We start from the raw sequence: 24,697 nt of genomic DNA on the forward strand, positions 1-24,697 counted from the left end.
TTAAACTATTTATCTAGAGGACTACAATGCCCTACGTTTATCTTTTTATCTTAGAGGGTACCCTCAGTTCAGAAGAACAGACAGCAGAGCTGCCCGTACTCAAGCGTCGAAGACGAGAAAAGATAGGTGAGGCTAATCCTGAGTGTTTAGCAGTAAAGACCGGCTGGAGCAAACCAAGAACTATTTTGCACATGGATGATGTGCAGCTCTGGTTTACCAGGCAAATTCTGGGGACTTCTCAGAAACAGGAGCTCCTGCAAGTTGGGACTGCCATACAGAAGCAACACTTGGGTCCAAGTTCAAACCATTCGATTCAATCAACTCTGCATAATGGTTCTTCTCTAGTTGGCAAAATTCCCAGGTATTCCAGTGTTATCAGAACAACCCAAACTTCTATTCCCTGAGACTGAAAGCAGATTGCATCACTGAGCTGAAGTACTATTAGCACACAAATCAAAACCTGAGTGAATGCATGAAATGCCACCCTGAGCAAGAACTGAACCTGAGTCAGCAGTAAGACCTCTCAGCAGCAAAGACTGAGCACAGACCAGGTTCTGCTAGCAGATCAAGAAGAAAAATGATTTAAAAGCTCTGCTTGTTATCCGCATCCAGTTTGGGGGCCTGGACTAAAATACAGATCAATATCTGGAGAAAGTCTAGCAGATGACCACTTTGGTGGCTGAGTGATGAAGGCTACAGGGATGCTGAGAGGTTCAGCCTGGATGACCCTTCTCTGAGATGCACACAGGCAACGTAGCAAGACACTGCAAGGTCAACTCCATCTGGATAAAAGGAAGGAAAAAGCATCGTTGTAGTGGCTAAATCCTGGCCCACATATTCCAACAGGCTGTGGTAACTCGAGGGTTGAATGTACTCAGAGCTGAAAGGACAAGGCTCTGAGCAGCACGAGCTGCTGCAGAAGTCAGCCCTGTGCTGAGCAGGAGGTTACACCAGAGGGCTCCAGAAGTCCCTTTGGACCTAAACTGCTCTGTGATTGTTTTGGAAATGCTACAGCTCAGGAAGAGAAGTCTGAGCACTATGTAAATACACTGTCTTACCTCACAGTTGGTACCAGGTCTTGCATTTATCCTGCCAGCTGTCAGGGCAAGGTGTGAATTACAATTTATCTACTGTATTTTTTAAATAGTATTCTTACAGGATGGCTTGAAAACTTTTGAGGTACTTTCCTTAATAACAATGGAAAGATGCTTAGCACAGATACCTCCATAAAGCATCAATGTAATAATGCCTGAATTGAGACCGACAGTTCACAAATAAGAATTATTATTTTTTTTGGCTTGCCATGTCAGCAAACTCAGTATTTAACAGAACTCAGACTACCCAGAGTGAGGCATAACACCACCTACCTCTGCTCCAGAAAGCCCACGGTCTCCATATACTATTTCTGTCCAAAAAAGCCTCCATCCATCCACAGAATTTTGTTAAAAGACCATTTCTTGTTTGAACTTTGAGATGTTTAAAAGCAAATGCCAACTCCAAGTTTCCCACAGAATATATAGCACTGGTAATGGAAGGGAAACTGTATTCAAAAACTAGTTACTCAATTATCCCTCCTTAACTATTTTGAGAGGAAAGTTCTCAGCAGACACCTATTCCATCTAATTTTACCTCACTTACCGCATTTTTCAGAATCCCTGAGCATACTTGTAACATTCCCTTGCAATGTTGTCCCTAAATTAAGTACTCCTTAAGTTCAGGGTAATGTTGCTGTTTGTTTTTTCTTTAATGATTTCTAAATTTGTGGTAACTTACAACAGTTGACATTACCGATAAGGAAGTGAGGAAACAAAAAGTCAGCTGAACATTAAACGTTGTTTTGATTAGATAGCTGGGAGCGTCACATGGCAGTGACTGTGCTGATAGTCTCCTTCTTCCCCGAAGCGTCACTTCCAGTCCTTGCAGCTCCTTTAACACCGGGAAACATGACGAAAGCTCATGCAGAGCAGCTTGAGGATACAAAGTCTGCCCAACCCACTAATTCACAAACCATTCCCATAGACGAAGAATCAAAACGAAAGCAGGCTTATTCCATCCATCTGAAGTCTTGTATACACCTATCAATATCAACTTAAGTCTCACTCTTTCTCTTCAAAAACAAACGTGTAGAGTTGTACAACTGGAAGCATTCAGAAAGGCAGCCTTACACAGAGGATAAGGAGTAAAAAGCATTATAGCTGAACACTACAAGCGACATGAAACACTCCCACGTGCTATAAATTGCTAGCTTGTGTGAGATTTGTGCAATTCTTCCCACCAGTCACTGAAAAAGAAATATCTACATTTGACTTTATCTTAAATAATAATTGGATCGCATTAAGTCCTCGCTTATTGTGCCATTAGTGAGAAATAAGAACAACAACCCAAAGGACCGCTGTGCAAATTTTCATTTAACTTCCATAATGAACAAAGAGCACCAGCAAGCCTCTTAGCTTTGCTGCTGAGTATCTGAAAACTCTTTCCCACAACCAGGAGTTCAAATAAAGAAGATGTTATCTCCAAAAGCAACTTGCATTTATTCTGAAGAACAGCCCCTCAGGTCAGGTTTAATGCAAAGTTTAAAGGAGGAGTAACACAACAGTAAGTCTAAATGGAAGTTACGTTATTGCATGCATAAAGAGGGAAAAAAGGGATTAAAATTAATGTGGACAGTTCAACGCCTTGTGGAAAACAGGCCACATGACAAAGCTCCTTACTGCACGCAGTGCATTAGAGGACAGGAGCTCTGAAAACTATACCACAGTTTTTAACAACGTTCATCTTTCTTTATCAGAAATAAAGGTCACTGTTGCAGAACTCCAACTTCGCACCTACAAAAGATTCACTTTAAGGGTGTTTATTTCAGGACAATTCTGTAACTTGTTTGTCCTACAGAGATACAACAGTAAATGCAGGCTAGGGGTCGACCACTATCATTTTGTGTCATGCAGACAAAGTAGCTTCCAAGTAAGGGCACCCAACACCAATTGTGAAGGCTGACACCTCTCCCCGGACAATCACATCTCAACCTTTCCAGATCCCCATTGCTGACACCAGTTAGCTCAGAAGGCACCCAGATAAAGCAGTGGGGAGGGACAGAACTGCCACCAAAGTCCTCTGCTGCCTCCAGCAGAAGGGCAAGCCCCCAGGGCCAGGCAGATCTCAGCACCAGTGAGCCCCAGCCTGCCCACGCAGGCTCCCTCCATCCCGAGCCAGGTTTCTGCAGCTTTTCCTTGCAACTTCTGGGCAGCTCTACCTGCAGCTCAGCGATTTTCTGTGCATTTGTATTTAAAAGCTGTGTACACACACCCTTCCCCGCCAGCTCCTTTTGTTCCTCCTCCTACGCACTTCAGTCCTGCTCCTCAGATGGTCTCCTCCTGAGCAGCCTCTAGTCTAATAGTCTTCATTTAACACAAAACGTGTCCAGAAGAGGAGACAACACCACATATAAAGTTTACAAGTTCAGATTACTCAATCAAAATCATTTTCATACTTTCTCTTACCTTCTGTGGTCAGTGAATATTATTATTTTTTTTTTTGAAAGATGAAAGCGGGTAACCACCACTATGATGGTCCTTGTTGTTCTACCTTCCTTTTAACATTGAAATTGTAGCTGTACCATATGCTGTGCTCTCATTAAAAAAAAAAAAAATGGCATTATGAAAGGGTCCTACTCATTAACACAAGGGACTGGTATTGACAGACCCAGTTCCTCAGGTTTAGAGTTCCCAATTACATGACCAGCCACCTCAAAACACGTGTGCGTATGAGATGTATAAAATTCACATGATTTTAGACTTAATGCTGAAACCAGTACTTACTCTTTTGAAACTTAAGCCCTTTTTCATCGCAGACTACAAGTAAGGCCACAAGTTTATGCTTCTGTGTATGGGATATAATGCCAATACTGCTTCAGAAATTCTCTCACAGAAATTCTTCGAAAACAGTAAAACATAATATTCCTCAAAGCTTTCTATTTTGTATAGGCCCTGTTCTCTGCAAAAAGTTTCCTGAGATCTTGCTTCTTGGAATGTTTGGATCAAAAACTTCTAGGAGCAGCCTGAAAGAGGATCCAGGTTCCAGGAATCACAGAGAATATTCACAGCAGCAGACTAAGCACAGTGTTTAGGATTCCTGTATTCTGTTAAAAAGGAGCTGCATGGCTTGTCAGTTAACCAAACAGAGTCCTAGAAAAACTCCGTGTGTAACTATAAAGAGCCTCACCCTCGCTGTCCAAAATGAGGAATGAAACACACAGCTTGTGCAGTACAATCACAATGGTCCTGACTCAAAGCTGCTTTAAAAGCAAGCCTTTTAAAAGCCCGTTTCAGCAGTACTGTACCGCAGCCAAGTCCAAAGGTGGAATTCATTAACCTGTGCTCCCGGGGGTCACCTGGGCAAAGGCACAGACAAGGCACTGACTCCTCAGTCCCCCAGCCAATTATTTCTTAACGCTGTTTCTCAAACCAGGTTCCTTAATTTGAATGTAGGTAGGAAATGAATTCAAACTCATGCTTTATGCAAAGGACCCCTGGCCTTACAGGGCTGATCCAAGCACCCATGACCTGAAAACCACCAAGACGTCAGGTTTCTCTGTCAGCAGGCAGGATTATTGCTTCGGAAAGCTGCTGTAATGCTTCCTCACGTACTAACCTGGAGCCTAATGACAGCCGCTACCAGCGCGCCCAGCTGGTACCTGGGATGCCGTAGGCTCTCTCGGGAGGGCTGTGTGTGGACACGCAGGAACGCGGCCTCTCTTTCATTGCACCTCCCTGCCCCACCCAAGGAGGCATGTAACAACCCGAGGAAACCGCCAGACCTGTCAAAGTCTCCAGCTGCTGAAGAGACAGCACTGAGGATCAGAAGTCCAGGAAACTTTCTCCATCGCAGTGCTTAAGGTAGGGCAGGTGAGCTCCATCCCCAGTGCCAGGATCGATGGGCAGCCAGCGGGGCTCTCCTGGCCTCCATCTCCACTCTAACTTAGTTCCTATCACTGCCTCAGCTTGCTAACAGGACCCATATTGCCCCAGCTGGCGGGGAGCACACCACCTCACATGCACTGCATGTGCAAACACACATATACAGGGAAAAACAGATCTACGGAGTGCTAAGAGAGAACATTACATCCTAAAGCAGATGCTCCCCTATGCATTTTCTTGACCCTGTGGAAGATTTACCTTCAGTGATATCTAAGCTCCTTCCATACATGTGACCAAGCACTGGAGGCCTCTCTTTTTTTCACTATTATGTCTACTGGCAGCAGCAAATCTTAACTGACATATCCAGCACAACTTCAATCTCGACAAGTTCGGAGAACCTAACACGTGCTCCGCTGATAGACAGGGCTCAACACAAGCACAGCTGCTGCTTCAAGAAGCGAGGTTGCTCCTTTTACCAAATGTCAACAACTTGGGCAAAACCTCAGCTGACTCATCGCAGCCCACAGCAGTTGAAATCCACATCCCATCGCGCAGGAAAACCTCCAGAGACCCGAGGAAGGCTAAAAATGCCTCCCTTGTGCCCTGCCATCAGGCTGCTGGAAGGTGGAAAGGCTGCATCTGAGCCCCTGGTGCCCGTTCATCCACCCTGCACACAAGTGTGCACTGAGCAAGGCCAAAAGTCTGGCTTTCTCCTGCCATAAGTTCATCCTTGGTTTCTGAAAGGGAAGGCTTAGATGTTTAACACTCACTTTGTCCTTTCAGCACAAAGCCAAGTGCTGAAACCATGCTCCTCTCAGGGACTTGGTTTATACTGGTCACCTCAGCATTTATTTTATTTTGTTTTATTTATTTATTTATTTTAACGAACTACTCCAAGCAGCTCCTTTCTCAGCAAAGCGCTCGTTCCAGATACCACTCCAAATGCTGCAAAGATCATTAGAGGGTGCAAGTAGAACCACGGGGACGGCAGGTTGCAAATACCAGAAAAACTAGCAACAGCACGCTTTAGTCCTTAACTATGTAGGCAACATAAGCTGTATTTAGTATTCCCTGTGGGGCAGGAGGACACTCAGGAGTCCCCTGTGTGTTCAACACCTGTGAAACACCACCAGTTTGCATCACCTAAGATAACAGATGCACAGTATCCAGGTATGCAGAGTACAAGTACAGACAGCGAGCAGGCCTGTTTTGAAAACAGAGCAGAAAGCAGGTGTTAAAGGGATGGATATTAAAGGTCAGGTTACACAGAGAGCAGCTGGAACTTCAAAGCTGATAACCTAGTTTGAATTTAAGCCTCATATTCTCCTGCTGACATCACCTGGTGGCCAAGATGACCTGTCCCCCATTTATAAGGTAATAAGGATGTCCTTTGTTCTCTGGAATTCAATGCACCTGAAAACATTCAGGTTAAAAAGCTGTCTAGTTGAGTGCCACTGCTTCTGTAACACCACTGGAGAGCACAGCAGAACAGAATTTGGACAGATGGTTTTATTTTCTTGGATGGGAAGAGTTGGGGAGCGGTTAAATGCCCTCCTTCATGCAGGGCCTAAGTGTTGCTGTTCCACGGCGCTCCCTCCAGGCTGAAGGACAGCATTTGTTAGAGTTAGCAGCTGTGCTACCAGAACGGGTAACAAAAGTTCACACTTCGAAGTGCCAAGAAACCTCTTGCTTCAGAATTGAGTCTGGTCCCATGGCAACACACAGACAGAGGTCCGCAAGAGCTTTAACACCTCAAACAGGACTGATAAGTGGAGCTCACTGCAGGGTTTTCTACTGTAACTTCAACCTAAGCACGAAAATCAATGACAGCTTCAGCCAGTTTTAGTGAATCTACAGGAACTGCTTCTCTTGAGCTTTGCAATTAAGGCAGCCTTTCAAAGAGTGACGTTTGCCAATTCTGTAAGCATTTTATCGCCTCTTCGTCTCATGCAAAACACAAGTTTGAGGAAAACGAGATTAACTGAGGAAAATGTGTTCAAAACAGGTTAGACACAGCCAACACTGCTTAATGTCTTCGGTTTACTTCTGGAATCATTCCTCTGAAATATAACATACTTCAGATGTTATGTCCTAAAAATAAGAGGCATTTGCAAGGCCTTAAACAAACAACAGCAGAACAGTCCTTTTCCTCAATCACCATTTTGACTTACCTAAGGAGCATCTGCATTTAACACGCTATCATTCATACTAAAGCCATGTTTAGCAGGTCACGTACCTGCTTTGAGCGGTCAGTGATCTCATTTCAACAACTGAGTGCCAGAATTCCCCATCAGGTGTTCCCACTCCACACCAGACCAAAGGAAACAAGGTATTAACAAAACTGCCACTGAGGTTGGGAAGAATCACAGCAGTCAGGATGTTTGACGAGCATTTGTGTTTTAAACTTCATGCACCAATCAGTAAAACGCTCCACCACGACCAGACCACCTATAAATCCCCAGATGTCAGAGCTCTTCCATACAGGTATGTATCCTACCTATATTTATCTATTTATGGAACATGAGGTTAAGGATCTTGGCCAGAACTCTGAAGGCATCACTGGAGAAGCCTGGAAGAAAACCCTTTTTGAGATCTCCTTTTCCTGTAACACAGAAGGAATCTTTTAGGAAGATTTAAAATGCCTCTGTATATCCTAGAGGTAATACTGAGCAGGATTCAAAGCCTTAGTAAGCAATATTGGCCTACTTATTCAGACCATACCGATTATGTTCATAATGCCATTTTACAGTAAAACAGCAAGCTGTTTTCTCTGTCAGAGTAAAATATCCCAGACATTCCTCCTATGGTCTCGTTTACTCTCATTGTTCAGAGAAATGTATTTTACAGAAGCATTACCTGGCGAAGAAGTTAGTGAAAGGGCCCAGTATTTTTCGCTTACTGTCCCCGTCTGTCTCTTGGCAGCACTCCTGCTGACTCTGATCGTTGCTCTCCTTCGTGGAGTTCAGGGTAACATCCGAGAAGTGCGCCTCGTCAGTCTCAAGAGTCACAATCGCACTTGAACTGCTTGTGACCACGAAGTCCAAAATGTCTTCGTTGCTAACAGATAAAGTCGTTGACAGTTCTGTGCTAAGACTGGAAACGCTGCAGACAGAGATATCATCGCTTCGATTCAGAGTTTTTGAAGTTGGGCTGTAAAGTTTGACGGTGTCATACCCAGTTCTTGGAAAAGTAGAGGATTTTCGCACAGCGTGATCGTGTTCAGAAGTCAGAGAAGGTGGAGGCACATAAGACGGCAGCGTGCACGCGCTCTGAAAAGCTCTGTCAGGCACAATCTCAGGTTCTGACTGCTTTCTCTTCACATTTAACACACTGCAGTGAACGGGCTCTGGATTTCCAATTTCTAGAGTTGGAATGCCGGAATCCACGGATTTAAGGCTATGGCAATCTTCTAAAGCACTGGAGGGCTGACCAGGTCCGTACTCAGGCAACGAGAGAGATCTTGGGGCCCTTGAATTCAAGCTTTGAAGACCCTGGATACCGCTGCCAACTTTTGCGTCCAGAATTCCCATCAAGCTCAAACCATTTAAGGAGTTGGATAAATTTACGTCAGTTGTCTTGGGCCAAGTTGTAACTGGTTAAAAAGGAAGAAAAGACAAGATTATGAGTTTGCAGGGAGATTTTTTTTTTTTTTTTAATTACACTCAGTCCCGTCATAGATTAGGCTCTGTAATTAAAAGTTATTCATCTCCTGCAGATAATTAATGTCCCTTCCCCCTGCCTGAACAAGCAGGACAATGGCAACTTAATTTAGGCTCCTAGAAAATGTCAAGCATGAAAAGCTTTTCTTCAACAGTTTGTGTGCCAGTGATCGCTCCACATCCATCTCCTGAGAGTGAAATTACACGCTACGAAAATTGCAGTACTTGAATGTTCCACGTCAATATTAATTCAGAAATTGGAGATTGGTTTTTACATAGTCAGAAATGCATATTTACTGATGTGTAGGACCTATAAACATTTTTTTCACACACTTTACAACTTAGACCAAAATTACAAAGTGTGCATTGAAACAGAATTTCTCAGCTTTCTTCTGGAAACCATAAAACTTCCAATAGATTTGTCACTCAAACAGAACCCACACTATACAAGCTCTGCACTAAGCAAAAGATGCAGAACCTGAGCAGCTATGAAGTTATTCATGCAGACAACGTTTTGACAACGCACATGATGCACTTCATCAGTGCACGTACAGTCGAACTGACACTTGCACATCTATTGTATTTACTGCACGCAGGGACCGCTGCACTCCCCACCTGCGCCACTACTGACCCTCTAACACACCAGGTGGTTGTGACAATGGCATCACACACGTGGTTCTGTACAAACAGCTAAATTATGTCCAGCTCTGCCGAAGTTTGCAAGGTAATTACATCAGCTGGCAGAAGAAGTGTGCACATATTGCTGCAGTTTCTTCCCTCCGAAACACTTTCTGTGCGAGGTGTGAAGCAGTGAACACTCCTCCCTCCCATCTTGCAAACGGCTCTTTCTAAGCAGATTTTTCTCCAGCTCCTGAAGCCGGGCCTCCTGCTGCAGGTCTCTGTTCTCTCCGAAGCACAGCACTTAATTAAAGGTGCCAGTTGTCCTCTAGGAGGTTCCCCCCGTTCAACAAATAACTCATTCAGGAAAACTGCTTCCTCCGAGCAGTTCCCAACCTTTGGCTCTCAGCCCCTCAGCCCTGCCAAATGCCAGGGTCTGAGGCATCATTTGGCCTTAGATCTGAGCCCAGCGAGGCACTCTGCAGTTGTGCTGCAGGCAGGCAGTGAGCAGGATCACTTCTCAAACATATTCCATTTCTACAAACTGTAAAGATTTTCCCCTAAGCATTTAGTCACATTAAAAGTTTGTGAATCCAAACCTAACTCTCAGGTTATACCAACTCCTTAACTGAGCTCCAGACACTATTCACTACAGGATCCATCACTCCATTCACTCCTAAAATTAAGGAAGAAGCCAAGTAAAAACCCCTCTGGTTATCCCACCTTTTGGGCATTTCCAGAACTTTCTAACAGCCAACTACATACCATCCATGCAAATCAATTACTGCAGCAATCGTCTAAGCTTTTGGATAAGCAAGGTTTCAAACTTACTGTTTTGACTGAAAAGCTTGGGCAGATGTACACTTTGCTGATAGAGTTGCTATAGCAACTTTTATTTTTTCACATTTCCACAGTTGGAGAAGTTTACATCCTCTGCAATTTTAAGAAGTAATGCCTTCAACTAGCTAGCATAAAGATGCATACATTATGAACCTCTCTGGTCAGTAAGTTAAAATTGCAAGGGTCAGCAAACAAAAACCTTAAATAACAATTCCTGAATACAGCAGGCCAACTATTCTCTCTCTTGAAGTCAACTATGGTATTGAAAGCATACAAATATGACATAAATTAGATACAATTACTATTGCATACACTTGAATCTTCTGCTCTTAGACCTTCCTGCTTGGGTTATTTTTCTTAAGTTCACTTGACTGTTTTCTCTTCCCCGTGCTCACCCATCCCTTCAGAGACATTACACGGCTCTTTAAACCAAGAGCTCACCCAGCCCGGCACTTCTGCACACACAGACAGAATTTGACAAGCAGGGATGCAGACGTTTGCTTTCCCACAACTCATTAACACATCCAGAAAATAAAGTTAAGGAATGCAATGAGCCAGGAACAACACTGACGACGTTTGGGTAAATGGTACAAACACGTTCCCATAACAAATTCCTCCACTGACTGCCTTCACTTCTGCTCAGTAACTTGCATAAGCAGGCGCCGGTCCTTCGTTTATTTGCACGGCTCTTCTTGACTAAGCTTACAAACCGTAAGCATTCCAGCAGCCTTGGCAAGAGCTGGGACATGCAGCAGCTCAAGAGGCAGAACAACTCTGGAAACGAGAGTTCAAAGGGAAGTGAAAATAAACTCCCATGCGGGGTGCTGAAGCTGTTTTGACTTGGCTTGGTAATTTTTTAAGGAGGAAATTTAACAGGAAGAGATTCTTTAAACAGGCAAACAGCAAATGCAGAAGTACATAACAGCCGTAGCTCGCTGGAGCAAATTATGCAACAAGCTACAAAGATTTTACACTGTTCAGCGAAACCGTGAGAAGCTTTGAAGTACTCATCAAGGGCTCTGACTGAAAACTTGAGATGCGATCAGCTGGCAGAGACATACACGAGGACTCCCTGATTCATTTTGCACTAGGCTGTTGTAGGATCGCTTTTAAGGATGTAGCGGTATTTATATTCCTTATTTTAGCTGCTCCGCTGGCAAGCGCGAAAATTGACAACTGATGCCAAACATTCGGAGTGTTGCGTGCTCCTGTACTAACTTCTTGTACTGTCACATTATTGTAACATTATTACCATGATAAACACGGTCATGAAGTATTATTAGTATAATAAATTACTGAAAAACAATAAGCCATTTCATCTGCACAACATCCACAATCCCCATGACTTATTTAGGTGGTAATATATCTGCATAAAATTAATGTATGTAAAGTCTTCCTTAACATCCTGTATCTTACAGGAGCCATGATCTCATTAGTGTTAACCTCCCAGAAGGCAGATAATGAGAGAAAGGGAGATAAAAGAACACAACAGAGGCCACAAGTAGCAAGGACAAGGTAGGTAGGGGTCGTTTACACATTAACTTCTCCTGCATTAAGAGCTATGGGGCACCAAAAAAAGTCAGAGTTGTAGCCAGGCCCAGAATTAAGATCAGGATTCTTGCAATGGGTACGTGAGCTGCACAACTCCTTGCCACAGCACCCTGTCTGATCCTAGGAGTTTACATGTAAGTTCACAAAAGAAAAAAAAAATCACTAAAGATTCCTACATGCAAAGAAGCTCAGGAAATCCTTGAACTGCAAGTGTTCAGGGCCTCAGGAAAACATCATTAAACATTAGCCCTGCTTACTGGCTTCTCTCACAGGTAACTTTCTGTCTGGTAGGTGGGTTTTGGTCCAAGCCTGTAAGGCTGTCCATATGGCCCTACGGCACTGAGATTCTGCTCAAGGCACGTAAGAAAGCATGTCCTGACAACAGCAGAGCTCTGCAACGGATTGTGACTTTCCACGTCACCCAGCCATGCTGTAGGAGGAAGTCACAATTGATTGTAACTTCTAAAACACATACCATAGTTTTTTTGACCTGTTTTATTGTAAATTCTTAATAAAAATGTTAACACCATCAAACTGTTAGAATAATGCAAAGCTCAGAAAGAAGCCAACACAAGTCAAGTTCTTTTAAACTTGCAGGGACTTGCAACGTGCCTTCGACAAAGAACTTGTTTAGAAGGTACGGTATGACAGCAGCCCAAGAACCTGCCTTTGTATCTCCTTGCCTCGCAGGAAGGAGAAGAATGGTTTACGTATACCGCTCAGTTATAAAAGGGTTAACATTTTTATCACCTCGTCTCCTCAGCACATCTCTCTGCCAGTTGTTTTATTTTTTTTTTAATTTTTAGGGTGAGGAACTTCCTCAATTGCAGAAACTCACAACTGCTTTTTTCTTCTTAAAATGATTTTTTTTTTTTTAAGTGAAAGGTTTAAACTCTTCATGCAGCATTTCTTGATGTATCAAAAAGAAACAGGCTGTACATGACTGCTACCAAGGGCTGGGGAGCACCAGCCCCAGCCGTGCTTGCTGGAGCTCTCCCTGGCTCAGGCTGTGCTCACACGTTAGCAGCCCCAGCGCTGCCAGCAGCGAAGCACTCCTGAGGCTACAAAACAGCTCGGCTTCCCACACCGCCAGGACAGACAGCGATTACAGCTACACACGCGATCGCTGCCAAGACCGTGACGGCAAAAAGACGAGAAACGACTTGGGGTTTTGCACTGAGCGGGCGTTTATCCCTCTCCCAGCCGGCTCCCCTCAGGAAGGGCGAGCTGTGCTGCTGAGCGGAGCACCTCAGGGGCAAACTGCTGAGGGCTTTCCCACCTTGCTGCTGCAGCAGGCAGGCAGCACAACTGAGTCACAGTGTTTTACTGAAGCCTCCGCTCCAGAAGCAGTTTACAGGGCCTTTTTTTTTTTTTTTTTTTTAACACCCCCAGTATTAGTCAAAAATGCGAGGCCAGCGTTAAGTTGGCAGCAAGAACTTCAAGCCCCGCTGCGAGGTCCCTCAGTGGTTGGTCTCCGGGAATCGCCTAAGAGGCTTGGGTTGGAGAGATGAAAGTTGTTCCCTTTCCACAAGCCTTAGGTCTGCCTCGGCGCTGCGAATGGCTCCTAGCCGGTGGCCTTGATGAAATAATAATAATGAAAAAAAAAAAAAAAAAACACAGCACCAGCCAACCAACCTCCGCCTTTCCCCTAAGGCCTCCAGCCCACCCCACAGGGCTGTGCAGCTCCTCCAACTTTTTAAGGGCCCGAGAAGCCGCCCCGGAGACCCCGGCCCGGTCACCCGGGGCCAGGTGCCACAGGGACCCCGTCCCCCATAGGGACCCCCCCCACGTCCCCTCGTCCCCGCAGCCGTCCCCGCTCCGTGCCCTGCCTCACGCCAGCCCCGGGCAGAGCCGCGCAGAAACTTGGACGCCTCACCGGTGCGGCGCTGCCCTCCGTCGCTCTGCTCCTGCTGGGCCATGCCCGCCCCTTCCCCGCTGCGGCACTAGGAGGCGGCCGGCGGCTGCTCCATCGCCCCTCGCCGGCCCCCCAGGAGGAGCGGCGGCTTCAGCGGAGGGGAAGCGGCGCAGCCCTCGCCCGCCGGGTCCCCTCCGCGGGCAGCGCCGAGCCTCCCATGGCGCCCGCCCCCGCGGCGGGCACGGCACCTGGCTGCGCCGGCGGGACAGGTGCCGAGCTCCTGACGGGACTCCCCGCTCTCCCTGCCTCCTCCTCCTCCTCCTTCGCTTCTTCCTCCTCCTCCTCCTCCTCCTCCTCCTCCTCCAGCCCCAGAACCGCCCGCCGGCCGAGGGAACGCCTGCGCGGTGGGAGGCGGGCTGGCACCCGGGGGAGGCGGCCGCTGGCCGCCATTTTGAGGCGCCTCCAGCCATGGGGAAGGGGGGGACCCGGGGAGGCATGGCGGGGGCTCGCCTCAGGCGCAGCCCCGGCCGCGCCGGGTTGTGGGGTCGACCTGAGGGGGCAACGAGGAGGGGTTCCCCTGGAGAGGGTTCTCTTGTACCGAAGGCTTCCCCGAGGCAGGGGGCTGTGAGGTGGTGGTGGGATGGCCCCCGGGGAGAAGATGCCAGCGGGCTGGATTTCAGAGGAAAACAAAATTTGGTGTTTTACACTAGTTTGGTACTGTGGGAAGTGGCGGTCTGGGGGTGCATCCGTATTTCTGTGGAACCGGGCCATAATGCCAGAAGTTGAGGCTCTAGGATGATGGATGGTATTCCAGCATGTGTATATTTATGTTTCCATTCTCTTGGCTTTATTTGCCTTCTTTTACCCCATCTCAAAGTGCTCAGATGTTTGCATCACCAACACAACTCTCAGTGCACCCACACACTGAATCAAAGGGGTCAGAAGCACTCAGTACCTCACAGGAGTAGAGCTCGTGTTTCCTTCTCATGTTTGAAACCCATCCTTTTTTTTTTTTTTTTTTTTTCCCAGAAAAAAAGGTTCTAGGTGATCATGTCTATCGATTATGTTAAGATACATTAAGGTAGCAAAGCAGTCATCCACCTTAAGAGCGTATGTAAATACGAACTTCTCATGATCTCACTCACGTGTATGGAGCAAATGCAGGAATATCTGAACTTGTATTAATGTAATTAGTTAAATAACAAGAGCAAAGCCACGATTATTTGAGCTTTGATGTGGGCAAGTTACACCTGAATAAATTGTCAGTCTGAGGTGAACTTCTACTGAAGTACTTGCCACTGTGACCCCATTGACAGCAATCGCATGGTATCAAGATGAGAATTAGCACATTATCAAGATGAGAAGAAGGCACTTATCATCAACAACCAAAAATTATACTTCTGCATGGTTCAGAGAGAGATAAATTTGAGGCTCTGTTCTGCTGGATTTGTAAGATGAATATCAGAAAGAATATGAAACAATTAAAATGTCACATTTTTCCTTATCTTAGAAAATCATACCAACCTCTGTAAGACAGCTTTTGTATTACCTTTATAACAGAGTAAATAAAAGAAAAACTCCTTTGAAACACTATAATATAGAGTTATAGTATAACGTTATATATATATAGTTTATGCAAGAGATACTATGTTGGAAGATAAACCAATTCCTTTTTCAGTATTAATATTTTCCTTTTGTTTTTGAGAATGGAAATAAATCTCTCTTTTTGTAGCAGCTAGAAGATTGTACCGTCACCATGGTATCATCTATCTTTGGTCAAAGTTGTTAGGTCCTATGGTAAATAACAGAATGAGAGTACGTAGTCATGAATTCTGTATCTGTGAAGTGTCTCCAAAGGCACTAATTACTTACACTCCTATCTTTGCAATTTTATTTAGGATGAAGAAACTTTAAAAAAGTCTGCCATAAGAAATCTTTCAGCAGTAGCTGAAAGTAACCAAGGTACGTAAAGTCTTTTAGTGTCAGTACTTATTTAAGAGCAGAGTTGTGCCCTAACAGTCATAATGCCTTGAAATCTTGCCTTGAAATGCCCATTCTAAACTGATTTATTTTAGTGAATTTTTCCATTTCCAACCCACTGATGACTCCTCCTGTTCAGCTGGTATACTTCTTGACACCTACTCACAACAAAAATCATATTGTTCTCTGCACTGAAGACACGTGTTAGAACAACCAGGATCCCACTCTGCTAGGCAGCATAAAAATACCAGGGTCAGCCTTAAAATGCTTGCAGAAAACCACAGCCTAGTCAGTGTAAAATATATACTCTTTAGTACTTGTGAATGACCATATACTGAGTTGAAATGAGTAGCAGCATTTTGGTTGTTGTGAGCTACTAGCAAAAGTCTACTTTTTCCAGCAACAGTTAGCATTAGTTCTGTTAAGGCTGCCCCCATCAGAGGTAATGTAGTTTCTCTCTGCAAGTATTGTGTATTATTATTCTGTATGGATGAAGGGCTGAAATTATGTGACTAAATACAGCTTTGTTAGCCTTCATGGAAGTGTGGGGTGTCCTAATTGCTAAAAGGAAGCTGAACAGGTACTACCAGGTACAGGAAGCATAAATGCATAACTAAGATCAAAGGAGTGCTTTAGCAACCTTTGTTTTTCTGCTGTGCAACATTTAAAGGACTTCATCCTGAAGGGCAGGCTGAGAAATGGCCTGTTCATTTTATTAGTTGGACTGTAAGTAAACCCCCAAAAGCATGATAAAAAGTCAGCTTTGGTGCTGTATTTTTTGCTAACATGTCATGTGCTTGTTAGTGTTTTTTGTGTCTAAACCTGCTCGACTGCTTAAGTAGTTTGAAAAACAGAAATTTGCATAAAGTGACATGACCACAGAGGATACAGGAAAAATGTTTGCAGTAGCTTGAGGTTTTTTTGTACTAGATGAGCTGTATCCTTCCTGAATTATTTGGAACCTACTAAATACTTCTTAAAACAGTGAAATGTGAACTGAAAAATAAACCCAAGTACAAATATGTTCAGCCTTCACCATAATTTTGAGTAGCCTGGCACACTGAGAAGGGCAAAAATAAAAAATCCCTGAGAAGCATTCACACTGACCAGTCACGATGGTTATCATCAGTGCTCTGGCATTGACTTAGAGTCAGGTAAACCTGTAAAATAAATATTTAGGTTTGTAAAAATTCTGGGACAAAATGTTTTAAAGTTCAAGAGTGTTTTGCCTGCAGCTGCTGGGTAGAAATGAAGCACTGGACAGAGCAGCCTGGGACTGGTAACTGATGTTCACCTAGCAGGCAAAAAACATCGAAGTGGTCTAATAATAGCTTAGTGCTAGAATTTAGAATTTAGTTTCTAGAAAACGTGTTTCAAAAGCCCTGCCATATCCAGACCATCAGTTAGATGCACCAGTTTTATGGTTACTCTGCAAGAAAGCAGGAAGGGTTTCGTGTGCTCTGTTCTGTCTCAACAATTTCTCCAAAATATACATGGCTATGGAAAAAGTATGCAAAGTAACAGTCCTTACCTTGTTTTTTTAGAGTTAAGGAACGGAAGTGCAAGCTCCCCTCGTGCTTCTTTAGCCTATAGATGGTGGGAAATCATTCTCTGCTTACTCTTTCAGTTCTGTTTTGAAGCTTCAACAATTTTGCAATTGAGAAAACTTTTAAAGAACTAGGGGGAACCGTCGAGATTGTATTTTCATTCATCGCAAGCCAAGTATGATGCAAGCGGGTTTCAGACGGCCAGCTTCATGGTCATGAGCATGAGGTCAGCAATTCTCTGTCATAAACTAGTAGAAATCCCACCATAATATTTCTTCTCCAGTTAACCGAAGATTTACATGTTGTGAAGATCCAGCATTCACACAGCATTGTGTACCAGCTGATCAGCAACCTCTGCCTGGATTTCCCATCACTGTCATTTAACGTAGTTTTTTTTTTTTTAGCTCATGCAAGCAAGAGAGCAAGTGTGCTGAGTATAACAAGAGATGGATAATCTCTGATACATACGGTCCATCGGGCACAGAGACAGAGAAGGTCACTCTTGAAGGTGAGTGTCAGAACGGAAAATGAGACATTGATCTTTTTCCTCCTTGCTTTACAGAACTGCTTGTACGTATGGGTAAGTAACTAATGCCTGTTTTGTGGCACAGGAAAAGGGAACAGCGAATTCACGTTTCCTACACCGACTTGTAGCTAAGATGATTTGATCAAAAATTATCACCTGACAAGCAAATGGTGATGTTTTTGACAAATGGAGAATAATTATGCTGTTCTCCTTCAAAGTCATCACAAATTAATTTTGCTCTCACCAAACTAATATTTGCCTGGTTTTTGTACATCTGTGCTTGGCAGCAGTCCATTTCCAGCACAGCCACCACCTGTATGGGCTTTCCTACTAGCAGAGGCAAGTCTGTCCACCAAAACAGTTCAATAGGTTTGGGATGAGTTGGGAACAGCTTGAGAAGCTGCCGTGTTATTCTCCCCAAAGGATGACTCCTTCTATAGGAATTTAGCTCTGATAAATGCAAAAGGATGAGGAAAGTGAAACCAGGTCTGTAACTGCCATTAACGTTCATCCTTTTGTTACCACTGGGTAAAAACAGACTTTTATGGTTTAAAGCTTCCATCCATGAGACAACAAGAAAAAGAAAACTAGGAGAAGGTACTGTGAGACTTTGCAGCACTTTTGGATTGATATTACTGAAATCATGTGTACGTGACCAGAATGTTTCTATTGTTGTCAACAAGCTATTTAGGAAAGACAAAATGAGTAAAAAGGTGTGAAGGAAGAAGACTATACATACTAAAAATGCTGCTTCTTGTATTAAGTTTCTCAGCACAATTTAAATTGTGTTTCTAAAAGCAAATAGATTAATTCTGTAACACAAAAGGCATTGCACCCAGCGTATGGTAACTTTCTATTGGAACTTGCTAGGAAAGAAGCGAGTACTGAACAAAAATCAGTTGTTGTCTAGGGTTAGTAATGTTGAATGCAATAAAGTAATACTCAATTTAGGCAGATAGATCCAATTAATATCCTCTATGGAACTGTAGTGCTTCAAAAGACTTGATATTTCTGTCTTGAATAGGATTGTAGGGAAAAGGGAAGAAAAATATTTTAACAGCATGAATGAGAAGATGACTTTGTTGTCAAATAGATAAAGGTTCCAGAATCAATAGAGTAAGGGCTAAAATCCCATCTCAAAGTGAAGACAGTTAAAAGCCAAACATCAGTACAGAAATTGGAAGTTACAGAACAGAAAAAAAAAAGTGTAAGAGAGAAAGAGTAAAATCCTACTGATGAGCACTAGGAGTGAAAAAGAAACATGCAATACCAATAAAGGAGATGTTCAGATGTTCACTTATTTCTGTCCTTCATGTAGAAGGGATCAGGGTAGCCTACCATAGTAGGGATTATGAGGCAAGTTATTCCTTGGAAGTTGGGTTTTAAACACTTACAAGTTGTACTTTTTTCAAATGCAAGCTACTGGGATGAATAAAGGAAAAACTGCACAAGATTTAATGTCCCACAGACAATCTAATGTGTGGGTTTGTTTGTTTGTTTGTTTCTTTATGAGTCAATTTAAAAGCCCCTCTGGATATAAGCTGTGTCTATGGAAAGAGGATTCACAGAGCTCTAGAGCTCATTTTGTTCCTCCTTTTTCCCCTAAGGCAAGATGTATGCATACATACCTGCAAAATTTCTGACACATTTGTCTAATCTGTTCCTAAAAGTCTCTAATGGGGGAGGTAGTGCTAATTTTTTAGGCAGTCTATTCCAGTGCTTATGTACTTGCTCTCAGTACCCTGACTACACTGTAGTGCCATTTGCCAGAGTGTTTCCTTGTCTACAATAAAGAAAAGCACTGAGATGAAATGAAAACATTATCACCTCTACTTTTTAGCATGCTTAATTGTTTAGATCGAGTATAGAAGAAAGCAGAAAAGTAGGATTTCAGAAAAATAGGATTTGGAGAATACTCAGTTCTGTGCAGTAAGGGAAGCAGCTACATGTCGCTGTGTCTCTGCTTTCTTGTAGTGGGAAAAACGTCTACACAGAAATGATGGGCAGAGAAGCCTTCTTCATTAACAACTATGATGATTCCTAAAACCTTTATGTGAATATGAATCGTTGCAATATTACACAGACATTGCTAATGTTAATAAAAGTGACCCTGCTGCATGGTGACAATTAAAGAGGCTTTCTACAGCTTTCACACCTCCTCATGGTCTAGGATTGACTGGGTTCTACAGTAGCAAAGAAATGACAGCAAGAGGTAGAGGTCTTCCAGAAACACTTCTGCAAGAAAGCTGTCAGGTAGGAAAAGGCAGCGTGCATGGAAGTCTCTGCTCTGAGTCCACGTCCACAGCGCGTTCTTTGCAGGTGATGCTATAGGGAGGGAATGATGAAGTAGGGCAGGGAAACCAAAGTTTTGCCACTCACTTTATCTTCACAGCCAACTCTGACAGCTTTATCTTTCCTTTAAGTCCTATTACAATCGTATTGAGCCTATAGGTAGCTTAAAAGTTTATTAGCACTTGCATATTAACATACGTATTGAGAGCAATTTGAACGCTGGAAAGGGGATCTTTTTGTATGAAGCTGCAGCTATCAGGTAAGTTTAATTTACCCAAAACCTTACCATTTTGTTGCTGCTGGTTTCATGGGTCATGAGAAAAATGGAGATGCTAAACATGATGATGAATTCATTGGTGATATTTAAATATGCAGCTGCTAGCAGGAAAAGAGTGAGTTACTGATGAGGAATCCTGGCAAGACCGGCTCTCTGGGAGGCACAGGACCTTTCCATCTGCACTGCAGACAGCACCTGTGCTCCTCTGCAGGCACAGCTCATGCATTTAAAGCCTGCCCTGCCACGGACAGCAGCAACTGCTGCCTACAATATTCAGTGTTGTTGGCATGATAGAAGCATTATTTTTATTGGAAACAAATTCCTTAAGATAGGCAGAGTTAATGCTAAGTTAGATACAAAAACTTACAGGCCTCGTTGATCATATTTAACTCTTTCATCAATCATCAATGAACACAATGAAACTCCTTTCACTGTACTACTTAAAAGAATTCAAAATAATTTGTTATCAAGATGAGTTTGAATATTCCAATTGTGAAGTTTAAAGAAGGCAAAGCTTGGCACACACATGTGAATGAAAGTATTCACCCAAGTTCCTTTTCAGAGCAAAAAACCCTATTTTCTCAAATACGTATGTTTGTATTGCTCTCACATATGTCCACCTACGGAGCTGCGTGCCACAAACAGTTTTTCTAAAAGCAGAAGTCAGCCACAGACCAGTTGATGGCTGAGCACAAGTTCAAAGCAGGAAGTCTGCTAGTCCACGTCTCCTAGTACATGCTATATAAAACCCGGTCTTATAACGGTCCAAACACGAAGTTGTCATTACAAATTGATTTCTGGACTGAGATCATGACATTTTCTACAGAAATAAAAGGGGGGCTAAGCTTGTTAGATTCGCTTTGGCTGTCTTATGTGTTCTTTTGTTTAAAAATACACATACAGTATTTTTTAATGCTTTTTCCAATACAAAACAGGAAAAAATACTGCAATGAGAAGGACTCCCAGATTAGATACCTCAAGCTCTCTCTTCAGAACATTTAATTCCTAAGTGGCATGTTGTATCTAAGTTATATACAGCAGCCAAAGAAAATGAAGACATGCACACACCATCCAATTGTCCTTTTATATTTTTTATTTGGTGTTAAGTAACTCCACAAGAAAACAAAATCAGTTACTCTGGTGTACGTGAAATCAGAACAATACAACCACTTGAAGCAAAAAGTAGAAACAAATTTCAGCCCAGGAATGGAAAACTGATACTTCAGTGCTATGGATATGCAATGCGCTTCATACCACAGTGCGGTTCAGCGTATGCCAACCTTTAATGCTTTTGTTGTTGTTTCGTTTGTGTTTCTATCCATACAGAAAAACTAAAAACCACACTTCAACTCTCACTGAAAGCTTTAGAGCTTTAGCCATTAAACTATGAAAACAAATAAAGACAATTTGTTATTGCCCAAGCTCAAAATACGATTTTATTTTCCCCAAAGGTGCTGGAATTATTACATGCCCCAATGTAACTATAAGCAACACCTTTGTTCTTTTTGAGCCCTTTCTTACCAAAAAAGCAGCTCTAGCCAAAATTAACTGAGCTGAAGTTTGTGTTTGAAATATGTCCATTTGGTCATTTCTTGTTCTTGAATGAAGTTCTTTTCCGTTCTTCAATGTAGTGATTTGAAGAATTTATGTATAAAGTTCTTTTTTACTTTCATGTTACAGTTAACTAGTTCTCAGTGCAGGTGCTAAACAACCTCTCAAGGAAGCTCCAGAAGAAAGTAAAATATATAAAAATCTACCCAAAGTCTGCAAATAAATTAAGAAAAGAAACTGTAAAGTGTCAAAAGACTCGTTGTATGAATACAAACCCTAAAGCATAGTTCAATAGGAGGACCAAAAGAAAGTCCCTGGGTAAGGACAAACCAAGCCAATTTTAGGTAAAGATCTCAACAAAGATGTTGCACAAAGAATGGCATGGTTCTCTAACCACATTTTTCAATTCTTAAACTATCATTTGAATAAAGGCAACCAAACCCAGTTATTCAAAAAACCCTTCTCGCACAGAACATATTTCAAAGCCAGTTCAGCTCACATTTCAAACAGCTCTAGTTCTCATGAGGTTTATTGCCTGTCAAAATTAATGGTTAAGCTTTTCAAGTCAGTATTGGACTTTCTGCACTTCCTGATGTTATAAACATGCTGCTACTGTATAATTAGTTGTTTGTTGTTCTTTAAACTATGAGTTGGTAAAAACTTAGAACGTTTAGTTTTGCAAATATTGCTCCTCCTGGCTTATACGTTTTGCATAATGTGTTAAAAGCACAAGGAGTTGATAGTCTTGTACAGATGCAACTTGACAATGTATTGACTTTCTAAGTTAACAAAATAAAATTTAAAAGCAAGTCACATAAAGCAACAATCACTACTGCAATCACACATGTATGTTTGAAGTCATCACTTTCCCGACCCCCACCCACCACACACATAGCTTGCCCCACACATTCTCTCAGAAACACAAAATGAACTACGAGATTTACTAAATTACAGCCACAACAGCAGCTAACTGCAGCAGCCACAGGATTTCTTTCAAGTGAAGCACTGACCCTTCGCATTTAAAACATCGAACACTCTGAGCATTTTAGATAATTTCAGTCATTCAGGCTCAAATTCAGTAACGGATGCTTCTGCAGCTTACACGAATGCCATCATTTGCAACAAGACAACATTCTCATTACTTGTTACAGAATTCACAACAATCCACACATCACCCCAGTGGTTTATTATTTTTGGTGTTACTTCTCTTTCAAGTCTTGCCCTACATTGGCAAGTTGCTAAAAAGGACAAAAAAAAAGAAAAAAAGAAAAAAAAATCCACATCGCCTCCATACCTACAAAAAATCCTTGGCTTCTCCAGTTAGCAAAAATACAAACCATGGTATCCTCAGTGTTGGTTTGCGGGAAGGGGAGAGAGGGGGAATCATAGGATAGAAAACACAGTTTCTGTAAGTCTCTAAAGCACAACCCTGTTGTTCCTACTTCAAAGTTATGAGATTTACTGAATGAAGACTGGACAAGTCATTCATGCTTTTCTCCTGCATTCAGAAAGGCACTGATAGATTACAGTGTTAAGTATTTATCTCCCAGTTCTTAAAGAACAAAGCCTAATGTGCCAAAAGCTAAAGTCTCTGAATAGCAGAAGTAGTTGTAGACACTGCGATGCTAAGAAGATAGTCGTAGTGGTAGGGCTACAGTTACGAATGAAAATAACTGCAATTAAGATGCAAAGAAGCAGTGGTACTACTAAGACAAGCACATGCACATCCATTCTTGATTTGACAACACAATCTAGTCTAGTTCAAATAGCCAAGAATTTAACAGTTTGGGGGTGAAAAAAAAATCTTCAACAGGACAGCTGTGTCCCCATCTATAAAATAAGCAAGAAGAGAAAGATAAATACACATCTGAATCCATTAACTGAAGAGGAAACTCAAGTTGTTGTTTTAGAGCTACAGACCCTCAGGAAGGATAGTTTTCCATCTCATGTTACTTTTAAACCATCTGTTCTACTCTGCAGTTTTTAGAGTTGAGTTCGAGAAAAAAGCTCCTCCTCACACGGATCTGCCCATTCACTTCCACCTTCTGAAGCGGTGTCTTCAGGGCTGGAGCTATCACTGGAGTAGATCTTCTTCCTGAAGCCATTTGGTTTTGCCTCAGCATCTATATCATCTGCACATCTTGCTTCATAAACAGAAGAAACCTAAGGATTTAAACTGACAGTGTTGATGGGGAACAATAAAAACATGCTTGCTTTTTTCTAGGCTGGTCAGTTGTATTGTTCTATACATGGTCAAGAAAAAGCGCATAATCATGGGCAAATTATCCTCTTTCTATTATGTACGTCCTCTTGTCCATTATGTACAAAGGATTACAGAGCAGCAGGAAAAAAAGGTGAGATTTTTATTTTTTAATTGTAGGGCCTTAGTATTTTAGGGCCCTTTAGCTTTAGGACTTGCACAGAACAGCAAGAGAATCAAAAGTGAACTCAGTGTGTCATTGACACTTTTTTTTTTTAAACAGAAAATTGCTGTAAGTGCTGTCTCCAAATTTTGGTACTAAGTATCAAGTATCACAAAAACAGCATAAATCCAATTGTATTTCAAGCAAAGGCAGTATATTTTCATCTGAATCAGTGAAGTTACAGCAAGCACGTCACAGTATTAAATTTAACTGCTATCATCACTATCAAGTTTGAAAGCACATCAGTTGGAAAGTACATCAGTAAGCGCATGTGTACATGAAGATTTTTCCCTACAGCAAAAATGACTAAAGTGCATCAGTTTTTGCTTTTAAGGAGGACAGAATTCAGCATACATCATGCTTACTCCTTTAATTACTGGTCCCTTCTGGCTTCATAGCACGTATCAGCCAGCCCATGGTTGGTGAAATTTGAAGTTGAGGAAAAAGACTCGTACGTTTAGCACACAGAGATCACAGAAGCCAAGTGTTCCCAAAGAAAACTGAATATGCTGAATTATTAGAAGTACAATGCTCAGCACTCTGTAGAGTTTTCAGAAGAAAGCTTAAGACACAGAAGAGATTAAAAAACAAAGTAAGGGTAGAAAAGCTTTTGAAAGTTTTTGTAGGAATTTCACTTGAGATCAGACTGAGAACTCTGAACA

General features: G+C 42.6%; 3 protein-coding genes across 12 annotated transcripts in view; 1 reads left to right on the top strand and 2 right to left on the bottom strand.

Annotated features, from left to right (window-relative positions):
* Positions 1-13,686, bottom strand: part of TBC1D14 (TBC1 domain family member 14) — a 65,412-nt gene extending 51,726 nt beyond the window's left edge. Inside the window, exons 1-2 of the mRNA XM_084517086.1 lie at positions 13,461-13,686; positions 7,773-8,508 (exon numbers count right to left, since the gene is read on the bottom strand). Of these exons, the coding sequence (XP_084373212.1) occupies positions 7,773-8,508; positions 13,461-13,503 (779 nt within the window). The 5' untranslated portion in view covers positions 13,504-13,686. The remainder of the gene's footprint in view (positions 1-7,772; positions 8,509-13,460) is intronic.
* On the top strand, positions 13,577-23,398 carry LOC311435728 (uncharacterized protein). 4 transcript variants are annotated; one of them, XM_084517092.1, is made up of 5 exons: positions 13,918-14,153; positions 15,338-15,401; positions 17,371-17,474; positions 19,467-19,745; positions 20,997-23,398. In XM_084517092.1, exons 1-3 carry the CDS (start codon positions 13,935-13,937, stop codon positions 17,418-17,420), a joined length of 333 nt encoding a protein of 110 aa, XP_084373218.1. In that variant the 5' UTR covers positions 13,918-13,934; the 3' UTR covers positions 17,421-17,474; positions 19,467-19,745; positions 20,997-23,398. The 4 variants fall into 4 exon arrangements, 3 of the variants coding, with proteins under 3 accessions (XP_084373218.1, XP_084373217.1, XP_084373219.1); XR_014692340.1 differs by lacking the exons at positions 13,918-14,153; positions 20,997-23,398 and adding an exon at positions 13,577-13,708 and having other exon boundaries at positions 19,467-20,920; XM_084517091.1 differs by lacking the exon at positions 20,997-23,398 and having other exon boundaries at positions 19,467-20,920.
* Positions 21,137-24,697, bottom strand: part of KIAA0232 — a 67,738-nt gene continuing 64,177 nt past the window's right edge. For all 7 annotated transcript variants that reach the window (XM_084517084.1, XM_084517085.1, XM_084517079.1 and 4 more), the window contains one exon: positions 21,137-23,775. In XM_084517084.1, coding sequence (XP_084373210.1) covers positions 23,596-23,775 — 180 coding nt within the window. In that variant the 3' untranslated portion in view covers positions 21,137-23,595. The remainder of the gene's footprint in view (positions 23,776-24,697) is intronic.

This window comes from Aythya ferina (genome assembly GCF_964211825.1).
Source record: "Aythya ferina genome assembly, chromosome: 4".
NCBI classification, from domain to species: domain Eukaryota; kingdom Metazoa; phylum Chordata; class Aves; order Anseriformes; family Anatidae; genus Aythya; species Aythya ferina.